Source organism: Perognathus longimembris, chromosome 1, assembly GCF_023159225.1.
Source record: "Perognathus longimembris pacificus isolate PPM17 chromosome 1, ASM2315922v1, whole genome shotgun sequence".
Taxonomy (NCBI): Eukaryota; Metazoa; Chordata; class Mammalia; order Rodentia; family Heteromyidae; genus Perognathus; species Perognathus longimembris.
In genome coordinates, this window is record NC_063161.1 from 133565944 (window position 1) to 133579853 (window position 13910).

At 48.9% G+C, this 13910-nt stretch overlaps 1 protein-coding gene across 1 annotated transcript in view; it reads right to left on the reverse strand.

Moving 5' to 3' along the window:
* Positions 1-13910, reverse strand: part of Gabbr2 (gamma-aminobutyric acid type B receptor subunit 2) — a 324986-nt gene that overhangs the window by 93238 nt on the left and 217838 nt on the right. Inside the window, exon 7 of the mRNA XM_048337731.1 lies at positions 12644-12880. Within this exon, the coding sequence (XP_048193688.1) occupies positions 12644-12880 (237 nt within the window). The remainder of the gene's footprint in view (positions 1-12643; positions 12881-13910) is intronic.

The window sequence follows — 13910 nt, forward strand, 5'->3', positions numbered from 1 at the left end:
GGCCTTTCCCCACCCCCACCTCCCAGGCCTGCACGCATTCTTGCACCACCTGTGCATGTCTCTTAGTGCATAAGCTGCCTGTGAAAACATGGAAAAGGGAACCTTATCTCGCTACCTGAAAGGCACGCTCTGTGTTTACAGCACACATTGAAAAGCACAGGGTTATTAAAATACAGAATTTGGCTCTTACAACAAGACCAATGGTCCCTGTAGTGCCTGCTGGATGCAAAAAAAGTTAAATGTACTGTGAATGTGAATGTGAGTGTTAAGTAATGGGTAATGATGTTGAGCTTCTATGTAAAACTCCTTTTGAAAAACAAGGTTGAAAGCCACTGGGATACACCGATAAGTAGCCTTATAAATAAGGAATACAAATGAGCATAAATCACAGTTAGACGTGTGTGTGTGTGTGTGTGTGTGTGTGTGTGTGTGTGTGTGTGGGGGGTGCCTCATGTGAGCATATTTATGTGCATTTGAATGTGAATTATTGAAAAATCCAACTGAAAGCAAAGCATGATGGTTCATGCCTAGAATTCCAGCAACTAATGAGGAGACTGAGGCAGGAGGACTGCAAGTATAGGCTAGCTGGGCTACGTACTGAGACCTCCCACAAAATAAAATGAAACAACCTGACTGAAATAGTGACATGGGGAATCCATTAACTCCAGAATCTGGAAAATTCACGTGAGGTGTCAAGTGGTCTAAAAGGACAGCGAAGCTGGTTTGCAAATCTATCCTTCCTGGAGATTTGCATCAATTTACATACCAGGTCTCAGGCACGCAGCATGGTAAATCCCTTTAATCCTCCCCACCTTCTAAGTTGGGCCTTATAGTTATCTATGAGGAGTTCTAGGGGGCAGGGGGCGGGGTCTGCCCATCAGCCTGATCACTTGCTGAAAATTTTCCCCTTCAGGGAAAATTGTCAATAAATACAACTCTTCCTGGGCCTAGGCATGGCCTGGCTGGCTGAGGAGGGAACACTGGAGCCCAGCCTCTGCGCCCCTGAACCCAAATCAGCTGTAGCATCAATTGTCACAGTCCAGAGGGGGTACAGGGGACTATGGGGGTGGTGGCGGTGGTGGTGATGCAGCCTTTCCACCTGCCCAATCCTGCCACCCCCTATTCCCTTACAGCTACAATTCCCTGAGTGCGCTCTTGGCCAGCCTGCGTGCTGTGTACATCCCAGTGTGTTCACCAATTTCCTGGGAGTTCAATCTAAGCGTATTCACAGGATCTGTCTTTTATTTGATGTTCTTTTTGTTTGTGTGTTTTTGCAGCCTAGGAAACAGAGGCGGTGAGGGAGGCCGTTAGGATCAAGTTCTCGCTCAAGCTTACCCAGCTGCCAAGGATAGCGTGCCGTGGACCTGGGAGGCCTGTGCCCAGGGTTCATGCCTTCAACAGCTCCCCAGGAAGACAAGGTGGGTCACAGGACACCCTCCCCTTTTCCACTGACCCCCCAGATCCCAGCTCTGTGCAGGCAGGCTTTGGGAAGCTTAAATCCTTCTCCCCACACCCCCCCCTGCCAACACAAGGTGGTGGGGTGATGCTGGGGTTCACAAATCCAGGAGAAAATGGATCTTGGAAAAGGTGCCTTCACCTGCCCCCACTTCCCCAAAGGACTGGCCATCAGCCAGGCAGGTCTGGGGAGCCTCCCGGGAAGTATTTAAGTCATCTCCACGAGAGCACACAGACTGAGCTGGCAACCATCAGGGTTCAGAGCCGTACATCTTGTCGGCTGGAATTTGTGTCAGCTGTCTTTTCTTGATTGCAGGAAACTTCCTTCATGCTTAGCAAGCTGGTGGCTAACACACCTTACATGTGCCAAGGGGAAGGGGTGGGGGGGAAGGAAGCATTCTGACCTGACTCAAACGAAAATTCATGAGCTGCATTAAGGAGGGCTTCTGGGTTTTATTTTTTCCATGCAGGATCTTATATAAGTATTACCTTCACCAGTGATGTATTACTAGTGCGTAAGTCTTTATACCTTCGTCCTTTTTTATTTTATTTTTTGCGTGCCTGTAACAGAGCTTGAACTCATGGCCTTGAGTTCTCTCTTGGCTTTTTTCACTCGTGGCTAGTGCTCTACCACTTCAGTCATGCCTTCTGCCCAGCATGTTAATTGGGAGAGTGTCTCACAGGTCTTTTTGTGCCTAAGTTGGCTTTGAATCATGATCCTCCAGATCTCAGCCTCCCGATTAAGTAGGATTACAAGCATGAGACATCAGTACCCAGCCTATATTCACCTTTTTCAAATATTTTAATGCTACCAAATTTTTGCTGGGCTACTACTTACTTAGAGGTAGATTTCAAATATTGTCATTTCCCTCTAAAATTAGTTACCAAACTGCTTATGGTAGCAAAATTACAAGTACAAGCTAGGCACTGGTGGCTCATGCCTCCTAGCTATTCAGGAGACTGAGATCTGAGGATTGCAGTTTGAAGCCAGCCTGTGCAGGAAAGTCCATGAGACTCTTATCTCCAATTAACAGCAAGCAAGTTGGAAGTGGAACTGTGGCTCAAGTGTTAGAGCGCTAGCCTTGAGCAAAGAATACCCAGGCCCTGAGTTCAAGCCCCAGGACCAGCATGAATGCATGTGCATATATATGCGTGCTGTGCATGCATATGCACACACACACACACACACACACACACACACACACACACACACACACACAGCCAAAAAACTGCTTGTGGTCAGATCCCAGCTTTTCCAACTTAAAAGCTCTGTGGTCTTGGGTAAATCAGTTAAACTCTCTCCATTTTCTTATTTTCAAAGTATCTATAGTCTCTCCTTTGTGGGTATGTGTATTAGTTTTTAGAGCTGTAACAAAGCACCACCAACTAAGAGCTTTAAATAACATAGTTGTTGTTCTGGAGGCCAGAAACCCCAACTCAAGGTGTGGCCCGGCTGATTCCTTCTGAGGACTGGGAGGGAGGACCACTCTATGCCTCTGACTTTTGATGGCTTGTTCCCATGACTGGTGCTCCCTAGTTGATAGAAGCATCACCCATCTCTCTGCCTTTATCTACACATGGCCCTCTTCCACTCTCCAAATGTTCCCTCTTCATGAGGATAGCATCTTAACCCAGTCTAGTATGACTTCAACTTAATCAATTACATCCTCAATGACTCAGTTTCCAAATACAGTCACATTCTAACATCCAGTAAGTTAGGATTTCAAAACAGAAAAATTGGGGACACATCTCAGCCTATAAATGGGGTTGCTATAAGGATTAAATGAGATGGCACAGTTTAGATCTTAGCATGGTGCCCAACATATAGTCAGCACCCTAGCTGTCAGCCCTTCCTGTCATCATGCCATCGGTTATTCCAATGATCGCCACTCTGACCACCTTGTCCCCAGCACCTCTGGCCACATCCTCTTTGTTTAACTCAAGGGCCCAGTACTGTTGTACCCAGTGCTTCTCATAGGTGACTCACTCCTCCAAATTCTGTGTGTGTGTGTATGTGTGTGTGTGTGTGTGTGTGTGTGTGTGTGTGTGTGTGTGTCCTAGTGCTTGAACTCAGGGCCTGGACACTGTCTCTGAGCTTTTGTGCTTAAGGCTAGCACTGTACCACTTGAGACATCGCTCCACTCCCATCTTTTTGGTGTTTAATCGGAGAGTAGAGTCTCACAGACTTCCCTGCCTGTTCTGGCTTTGAACAGAAATACTCAGATCTCAGCTTCCTGTGTAGCTAGGATTACAAACATGAGGCTCTGGTGCCCAGCACCGCCCCCCCAAAAAAATCTAGTTTTTTTCCTCTTCACTAGGGGAAGTCAAATTTGCAATCTGGGGAGGGTTAGGCATCAACTCAAGCAAATTGCTAACACACATTAATTTGCTCTCTGACAGCAGAGGAGGAGGTTTTTCCACGCTGTGTATTGTCTACAGTCATTTGTGATCCTGTTGGAGTGAACTTGGAAGAGTAGGCCCAGCAACGCTCAGGAGCACAAGCTTCTGAGACGCCTGCATTTAGAAGGAGAAGGGCTGGGCTGTAGTTCCAAACCGAGCTTACCAGTAATGCACCAGGGACCTCAACGAAGCAGCTTTCCCTCTCTGTGCCACAATTACCCAATTCATTCAGTCAACAAACCACTTCACAGGCTAAGAGGCAGGGTCTATCAAACCCACCAGGGGCACAGGGATAGTTACAGTGGCACTGTCCAGTGGGAATGGAACAGAGAGACACAAAAAAATTCCAGAGCAGAGCAGGGACCACAATTCCTTGCGCCACTGACCTGGGGTAGCCATCCTGTCCCTGTGCACTTCACCAGATAGTTCTGATTGTGCACTTGGGAAGCTGACCCTTACCCCTCCTGACTGGCCCTCGTCTACTTTATAGGAGGAGCTGGGAGTGCTGGGGAGACTCATTGAAAGGTTTGCATCGTTTAGGAGCGTTGGCTTGAGCCAGCCAGAAGAGAAGCCTTAGATAAACTCTCCTTCCTTCCTGAGGTTCCCAGGCAACCATTCATCTGGCTGAGTCTTTAGTATTGGGGATTCATACTTGCCAGGCAAAGGCTCTAGCACTTCAGCTACATCCCTAACTCTTTGGTTTTTATTTTGTTTCTGAGGCAAGAGTTTTGCTAACTTTGCCCAAGCTGGGCTTGAGCTCAAGACTGTTCTGCCTCCGCTTCCCTAGGGCTTGGAGGACAGACATACACTACCATGTCAGCCTGGCTTGTTTTCTTTATGTATGACAGAGCCATTAGTTATTTCAACCATTCATTCATTAAACCAATATTCATCAGGCACCTACTCTGTCCTAGATGCTTGGTTCTCAGGCTTGAGGATGGGATAGATGACAAAAGAGACAGTCAAAAAAACAAAAAAAATGTGCTTTGTCAGATACAGTGACTATTTTGGAGAGGAATGAGGCGGTGGGGCAGTGAGCCACTGAGGGGCAGGAGTTGCGATTTTAAGCAGTGCGTCAGGAAGGACCTTAATGAAAGGGTGACAGGAGGGCAGAGAGAAGATGTGGGGAGAGAAGGAGGAGTGCTCTGTGAGGTGGATCTGAGCATCATGCCTGTAAGGTTCCTGGGGTGCTTCCTGGGGTTTGGTAAGAGCTGGATCACTGGCAGCTGTGGCTAGCTTCCTATGAGCAATTGTGCGGAGGAAGGAAGGTGGTAGGGACTATGAACCCTTTCTGAAAACAGGGTAGTCCTACCTGGAGTTTGATTAATACCTTGGTGTTGTTTTACTGCCAACAATTACTGCTCAGAAACTTCCTGCTAGCTGGAAGTCCCACAGGGCCGGCCCATTGGCAACTTTCCTTTCCCCTCAGGCCTGGGGTTTGAGCCCCAGAGAAAGGGTGATGGGAGGGATGAGAGACTGGAGGAGGGAAAGGATGGGCTCATCTGCTGCCCCAGAGCAGAGGCAGTAGCCTCATTTCTGCAACATACACATACACACACACACACACACACACACACACACACACACACGTGCATACACGGGAGATTGTATAACTCGGGTGCATTACTAACACCTCATGTCACAGTGAGAATTTGGGAATCACTGTTAGCGGATCTGAGAACTCCAAGTGCAACAGGAATGTTGTCAGTTCTGATTAGTTATTGGCTTGAAAATGGCTCGTTAGCATACAGCGCCCGGAAGGCACTGGCGTGGAAGAGTGTGATTGGATTTCTCAATCATGTGTGGATTCTGTCTCACCAAGGTGAATGGAGGTTAGCAGCAGTCCCCCAGGTGTGAAGTGCTTGGAGGTAGAGAAATGAGGTGTTGGTTCACTGGAGGGGAAATGGGGGTGTGTGTCTCTCCTGAGCTGGTTACAATAGGCAGGGGGACAGGTGACATGCCAACAGAGCCTGGGCCCTGCTTATGTAGAGTACAGAGGACCAATTGTAAATGCAACACATAATACAATAATTAGGGGATAGTACATATTTCCTCTTGAGTATATTTCTTTCTTTTTTTTTTTTTTTGCCAGTCCTGGGCCTTGGACTCAGGGCCTGAGCACTGTCCCTCGCTTCTTTCTTGCCCAAGGCTAGCACTCTACCACTTGAGCCACAGTGTCACTTCTGGCCATTTTCTGTATATGTGGTGCTGGGGAATTGAACCCAGGGCTTCATGTATATGAGGCAAGCACTCTTGCCCCTAGGCCATATTCCCAGCCCCACATATTTCCTCTTGAATACACTTCCCTCTCCCATAGAAACACCTGAGTGTGTTAGGGCACATCCCCTGCTCCATGCAGAACATATTCAAGTGATTCATTTGCTAAGGACCTGTTGTCAGGAGAGAGGGAAAAGGAGGCCCTCACCCAGAAGTGGTTTCAGATGAATCTGGCTTCCGCCTGCTCCTTAGGGACCCCTCCACTGGGTCTCCCCACATCAGTCATTCTTGCCTCTGATGGGGTGATGGGGTGGGTGTCCCTCCCAGATACTGGAATGGAGCTCCCAGGAGTTTTAGGTCACCCAAGGCCATGTTTAGGGAAAGCTGAAGGTATGAGCCATTAGCAGCACTTCTACAGCATCTGGGGGGATGGGCAAATCCTGCCAGCTGCCTAAAAGGGGATCCAGGAGATCTGGGTGGGACACCCCACAGCACCTAGGGCAAGTAGCATGGTGCTGAGTGGTGGAGTCTGGAGGCTAGCGGCTGAGTGGTATTGAGTTAGCAGATCTGTGAACAGATTCCTACCACCATTCACATAATTCAGGCCCTCAGAGTGAGGGACAGCAGGGTGAGGGCTCAACATGGTACTTGCTGATTGGCAGACTTCACATAGCTCTGCTTTGATATGGACAACTCCAGCCTTAATGCAAATTAAGACACTGGTTTATTATTGTGAGGATTAAATGAGATCAGATGTGTAAAAATAGACAGGCACCTAGTAAGCAGCTGCACAGCAACTGTTCACTACAACTCGGTTCTGACAGCTGCCTGATTGGACCCACACAAATCCTTTGCAAAGGCACCATCCTAACATCAGTCCTAATATAATAATCGTGGTGATGATGGTGCAGATACTGAGCGCTACACACTATTGCTATTTTGAAGTAGGATGCATTTCCTTTCGCTCTGCTGATGAGAAAACTGAGGTACAGAACAACAAATAAGTCCACTGAAGTCACAGAAATCTCAGGGCTCATTCTGCCTGACTTTTCAAATTGGCAATCCTTGCTGTAGCCTACCATGATGGCCGCACTTGGAAATGGTGTGTTTTGTGCACCTCTGAGGTGGGCTGGTTAGCCAGGGAATGAAGGAAGAGAGATCACATTGTCTTGTTGGTTCCTACATTACACTTGTGTATGGGGCAATTCTAATGGGGCTTGGGGAATCTGGGGTGTAGTGGGGACAAGTGGAGGTGTAGAGGATGTTCTGGAAGGGTTTGCTGTTGGTCTTTGGTAATCACCAAGGAAAACTCTTGGAGAGGGACCTCAGAATGGGCAGTGCTGATGGGCTTTGGGGAACCAGGCAGAGGTCTCCTGGAGAAATCCTGTTTTTGAGGACTCCAAATACAACAGGCCTATGCAGAACTTTAGACAAGTTCTCGAGTGACCATCTTGAGCAGACAGAGCAGAAATGGGCAGATGAAATGGCGTGTGCAGGGAATGGAGCCACGGCTGATGGGACCATAAGTTCCCAAAGATGACAAGTCCCAGAGTGGCTGAGTTTTCTCCACTTCTGATGGAGTTCTGTTTCCTGACTCGCTCAAATTCATCTTTTAAAAACAAATTGCTGGGCTAATGGAGGATGGTCGAACACAAGACACGACAAGGGTGTGGCTGTGGGGAAGTTTGAGGTTTAGCTTCTTCTGCCTTGGAAAAGGCATCTTTACTAAAAGGCCTACTGTGGGTACCACCCTGGCATCTTAGTCTGATTCACCCTGAGCATTTGTCCGCCTTGTGACTAAGGGTAACACCTTTGTTTTAGGAGCTTGGAGCTGGGGAAGAATGAAATCACTCCACCTGGATAAAGTGTATCATAGGCTTTGGTTTCCATCTGAGTGCTTAGCAGAATGTCTCCAGGGAACGTTTTGAAAGGTTGTGCTCTCCAGTTCTCAGAGTGTGTTAGGCCCTGCGATACACCGAGGGGTTGAGAGCCAGAAGTCTGCAGCCTCACTCCAGCACAGGGTACAGACTGCAGTGTGGCACCTACCAACCATTCATACATTACGTTTGTTTGCTGAGATCCAGGAAAGTGAAGGACAGCCTCTTGGATGCTTTTCTCCTAAATAAATGACTATCTAGCCCTCCTTCCCCCCCCCCCCCCACCCTCTGAAAGAGCTTGAATATTGCCCATTGATTCTCCATCCTTCTACTTGTCCATTATCCCTGGTGGAAGGTTCATGTGTGTATGCATTTGTGTGCGCGTGTGTGTGTTGTCAAAAATAATTCTCCAAGTGGAGAATTATAACCTGAGGATTGTGCAGATGGCTCTCTGGAAGTCCAGTGAACGAGAAGTTTGGGGGTGATGTCAGCACATCTGAATTTTCAGAAACCTTCCTGGAATTTCTCAGTATCCAGACACTCAGGAACCATGTCCCTGAGTGAGCTGAGCCCAAGTCCCAGCCCCTCATCACTTTCACCCAATGGGTCCAGGTAGTGTGCAGAGCCTTTGGGACCTCAGTAGCCACTTTTTGGTTGAATCTCCAGGCCACAGGTTGGTGGGGGTTGGGGTGGGGCGAGGGTCTTGGTGCAGAAGCTTCCTGGGATTTCCAGGGCTAAATGGGACCCTAGGGCTGAACATGCCCGCCAAGCACTCAGGAAGCTGAGTGGATGGGCCACCTAGGCCGTCGCACCAGGGCATCTCCCAAGAACTTAAAGCCGAGGCGGACCTCCAACCTGGGATGCGTGGAAGAAATTTCCTCATCAACTCGCCAACCAGGAAGCAGGCCTAGCTCCCAGCAGAGAGCACTGAATCAATTGGAATTGAGTCACGGATGTAATTAATTTAATGTGTTTAAACGATTTTCCGTATAGTAAATGGGCTGAATGAGGGTGACCCAGGATACAGTGTCTGCCTGATAGGAGAAAAATGGATACCGCTAATGAAAGCCCTTCAGAAAAACAAAAAAAAGGAAAACTGTTTCCATTTATTTCTCCTCCCCTTTCTCTTATTGATGGCTGGACTTGGCCTTCTGTGGTTTCCTTGGACCATGGGGGAGCTTTTTTTTTTTCTTTTATCAGATGTCATGTGTGTGTGTGAGAGAGAGAGAGAGAGAGAGAGAGAGGAAGAAGGAGGAAGAGGAAGAAGAGGAGGAAGAGGAGGAGGAGGAGGAGAGAAGGAGGAGGAGGAGGAGAAGGAGGAGGAGGAGGAGAAGGAAGAAGAGGAGGAGGAGGAGGAAGAGGAGGAGAAAGAGGAAGAAGAAAAACAAGACTCGTTACTTCAAACCTTCCTCAATGAAAGGCAGGCCTGCCTGAAGAGAAGAGGATGCTGCAGAGCTGGGAGAGGCATGCCTAGTCTGGCTCCTAACACTAGGGTTCTGCCAAAGTGTCTCATCTAGGACTTCAAGTCACCTCCCTTGTCTGGACCACAGGAGGGCTTTGAAGCTGGGGATCTTCAAGCCTGGTTTGGGGTCTGATGTTTGTTCCCTGATTCACATGTCACAGACAGGAGCAGGTGTCAAGGAATTTCCCATTCAAAGCAAGTCATCTTCCCAGCCCTGCAGAGCATTTTACATAGTCCTAGCTAATTGCTTACCATGTAGGAAGTATTTGCCTTGGTTGGAAGGGAATGTTTACAAATGGCTATGGACGGTCTCCCGGGAAGCAGCACCAGGTAAGTAGGCAAAACGCTGCATTCGGGACTTAGAGAGGTGCAAAGACTTCCTGGATTCTTTATTCATTCACTGTTCGTCCATTCAGCTTTGGATTCCAAATAAGATGCAAAGCACAAAATAAGTGCGCTGTGTTCGGAACAGCCCAGCTCCATCACTACTCTTCCCTGAGGCTCAGCCTGGGGGAGTGTGCAGGGAGGGAGGGAAGGAAGGACGGGGGCCATGGTGACCTGTGCTGTGTTCAGCCCTCCTGGGGCACAGCGGGGCAGTAGTGGAGAGGGGCAGAGCAGCAAGGGCTGCAGAGCAAGGGGCAGAACAGCAAGGGCTCTGGGCTCCTCTGCTAATGGAGAGGTTCCTCTTTAACCTGGCTGATATACTAGACCCCCTGTGGGATTTTATAACAAGGGGTTCTGAGGATAAAAGCCTTAAAAAAAATAGCCTGACGAAAGCTGTAAAAAGTTTCCACCCTGAATCTAGGCTGTGCTATAAAGATGCGCTGGGCCAAAAACTACACAAAGCTTTTGCTTCTGAGAGGTGGGAAGGAAGTCCTGGGGTGTTCAGATCCCTCTAACCAGGGATTTGGGGAAAATTTACCGTGTGTATGTGTGTGTGTGTGTGTCCGCACACGCACGCACGCATACACTCACGCACTCGTATGCTGGTACTGGAGCTTAGGATTCAGGCCCTCACACTCTCATTTGGCTTTTACTCTCAGGCTTGTGCTCTACCACTTGGGCCATAGCTCTACTTCCAACCTTTCGCTTGTTAATGGGAGATAAGAGACTCACAAATTTTCCTGTCTGGGCTGGCCTTGAACCAGGATCTTCAGATCTCAGCCTCCTGAGTAGCTAGGATTATAGAACTGAGCCAACAATGCCCGTGTAAGGGAGACTTCCTTCCTTCCTTTCTTCCTTCCTTCCTTCCTTCCTTCCTTCCTTCCTTCCTTCCTTCCTTCCTTCCTTCTTTCCTTCCTTTCTTCCTTCGTTCCTTCCTTCCTTCCTTCCTTCCTTCCTTCCTTCCTTCCTTCCTTCCTTCCTTCCTTCCTTCCTTCTTTCCTTCCTTCCTTCCTCAAATCTCAAGGCCTTCCTGTCATCTACAGTGATGGTTTTCAAATTCTATTGTGCGTTACAATCACCCAAAAGATCTGTGAAGGACCCACCCCAGAGACTGAGAGAATGTGAGCCAGAGACTTGAATTTTTAACAAGCTCTCAAGTGCTGCCTACTGTACTTCTAGAACAGTTGGCCTGTAAGATCAAGGCCAGCATCCTGAGCCCGTCCTCCAGAATGGCCCCAACTTAGTATACCAGCCCCATCATCCACATGCCCAATGCACTGGCTCAGGAAATTGTCTTCTTTCCTGCCCCATGTACACCATGCCCCATCTGGCTACAAAGCTAGACCTTCCCTCCACACATTGCTCCTTCCCATTGCTCAAGGTACAGCTCACATGCCCCCTCTTCCAAGAAGCCTTCCCAGACTTAATCAGAGGTAACAGAAAGCCCTTCTGGCTGGGTTTTAAGTCCCCTGCTAGATGGTTTAAATGTTTCCATGTCAGTCTTGTCCAGATCTCACTCTGATATTGGGGCCCTGGGTCCCAAGATAGGGAGCCCTTCTTATCTGGGCATCTATACCACTCTGTATAGCCTCAGCACTTGCTCAGTCTCAGTCCACCAGACCAGCAGCCTCTGTATAAGCATCCGGGTATTTTCAAAACACACCCATTAGCTCCCCTTATCGAAACAGTCTGCGGCTCCACTCTCTAAGCAGCTCTGAGTTAGAACAGATGGCAGCACTTTCTCCCATCCAACCCATGAAGACAGATTTCCTCTATGTGCTGCAAAACCCCACTGGGACACATAAGTGAGGAACACTCCCATCCCTGGCTAGAAGTTACAGGAAGAGGTGCAGCAGTGACTCCAGACTCAGGTTCCCATCCCAGCTCTGCCTCTGATAAGCCACGGTACTCAGTGCTCAAGCTCCAGCCTCTTCCTCCTTAAGGGAGATAACATAACATCTTCTTTCCATGGGTAGTAAAAAGGGTGAGGACCCATTATGAACAGTGGCAATAGCTTGCATTTCCTGGGTGCTCAGCATTGGGCATACATTATTGATCTACATAAAGTGCTTCATGTGGTACATAGCAAATGCTAAGTACTCAAGAACCATTAGCTATGCTAGTGTTCCTAACTTCCGGGCAAGACATAGGTTTGTTTGTTTATTTCCCTTCTTGTGCAGGTCTTGGGGGCTTAAACTCGGGGCCTAGGTACTGCCCTTTAGTTTTCTGCTCAAGGCTAGCACTGCACTACTTGGGAGACAGCTCCATTTCTGGCGTTTTGGCAGCGAATTGGAGATTAGAGTCTCACAGACTTTCTTGCCCAAGCAGGCTTTGAACTGTGATCCTCAGATCTCCCAAGCAGCTAGGATTACAAGTGTGAGCCACTGGCACCTGGCTAAGACCTGTATCATTACCTCTACTTCCTGACGAGAAAATTGAGGCTCAGAGCTAAAATATGAGCCACTTGAACTGTGCAATGGCTGATGTTTGTAGCTCCCTTGGGACGCAGCCTTATCCTTATTTTAATGTGAATGAAAATTGTGTAGTTCAAACAAGGTAACTTGGGATTGAAGGCTTAGGATTTGAGCCTGACCTTGCACCCCAGGGGAAAGTGCACCTGTGGGGGTACAGACTTCTCCCCACACCCTTTCTTACCTGTGATTTCCGGAGGAGGGTTTTTCCCTCTTATCACAGGCCCTGCGATCCCAAGACACCCCCTCTCCAAATTCCAATGATCTCTGAGAACAGGTTGCCCACCTGGTGGGTAACACCCCCACCCCTCCCCTCTTCTTGCCCTGCACAGCACCAAAAGGCATGGAGGAGAACAGAACTTAAGGGGTGGACTGACCGTGACCCCGAAGAAGTTGGTCTCGTTCATGGCATTGAGGATGATCTGGCCCAGCTTTTGGTCTGTGTAGTTGAAGTCCTGGATGCGCTGGTGGCGGCTGCCGGCATGCAGGGCCTCCATAGCCCTCTGCAGTGTCTTGGCGATGACCCAGATGCCGTCGTAGGCATACCCATGGAACTTGCTGGGCCCCACACCAGAGCGCTTGTTGTTGTATTCCCTCTCATACTGCTGTGGAGTCTGCAAAGGCAAGTGAGGGGGAAGGCACCAAGTTACATCAGGGGCATCCGGCACATGGGCTCTTCAGTGCCGGCTGTGTGATCACATGGTACGTGGCCCTGGATCTTCTCCCGCCTCTCCCTTCTCTCTTTTCCTCCCTCCCTCCCTCCCTCCCTCCCTCCCTCCCTCCCTTCCTTCCTTCCTCCCTTCCTCCCTCCTTCTCTCCCTCCCTCTTTCTCTCTCTTTGTCTTGCTTGCTAGCTTGCTTTGTATTGGTCCTTGGCTTTAACTAAGGGCCTAGATACTGTCCTTGAGCTTTCTTTACTCAAAGCTAGTGCTCTACCACTTGAACCACAGTCCACTTCCAGCTTTTTGGTGATTAATTAGAGATAAGAATGTCACAGACTTTCCTGTCTGGGCTGGCTTTGAACAAAGATCCTCAGATCTTGGCCTCCTGAGTGGTTAGCTGACTGGTATGAGCCACTGGTGCTGAACCCCTTTCTCTCAGTGGCGGGTGTTGAGGCTGTTTCCATTTTACAGGTGAAAAGACTCATTCAGAGGTTCACTGGCCCTACAGGGCACAGAGCTGGTGAATGAGCCATCTGCTGGGGACATTACTCAACAAAGGCAGTAGTGCGCCCTGTCCAGACCTCTCCCCAGTATTTGCAGGAACAAAGGCTACAGCACTCATGGAGGCTCACATACCTTATGTCTAGTGAAGCTATACCCAGGTCAACAAGTGTTCAATACCATATCACTACAGCGTACAAAGGATCGGAAAGACCCGTTTGAATTCAGAAGAGTTTCAAGCCAGATGTTGTCAACTGGGAGGCTGGGCCTCTCCAATTCCCATTATCTCCAGGATCAATGGACCGTAGACCACCCAGAGGCAGGAACTGCCCTCAAGAACTGCAGTTGACCCAGGCAAGAGATCCACCCCAGCGTGCAGGGAGAGAAGTCAGGGACTGGTCTAGAGGCTCCAGGCACACCGTCTCCCAGGCCTGGGGGATTCTGAGGCTTGTGGGGCCAAGGCCAAATCCTCTTAGAACATG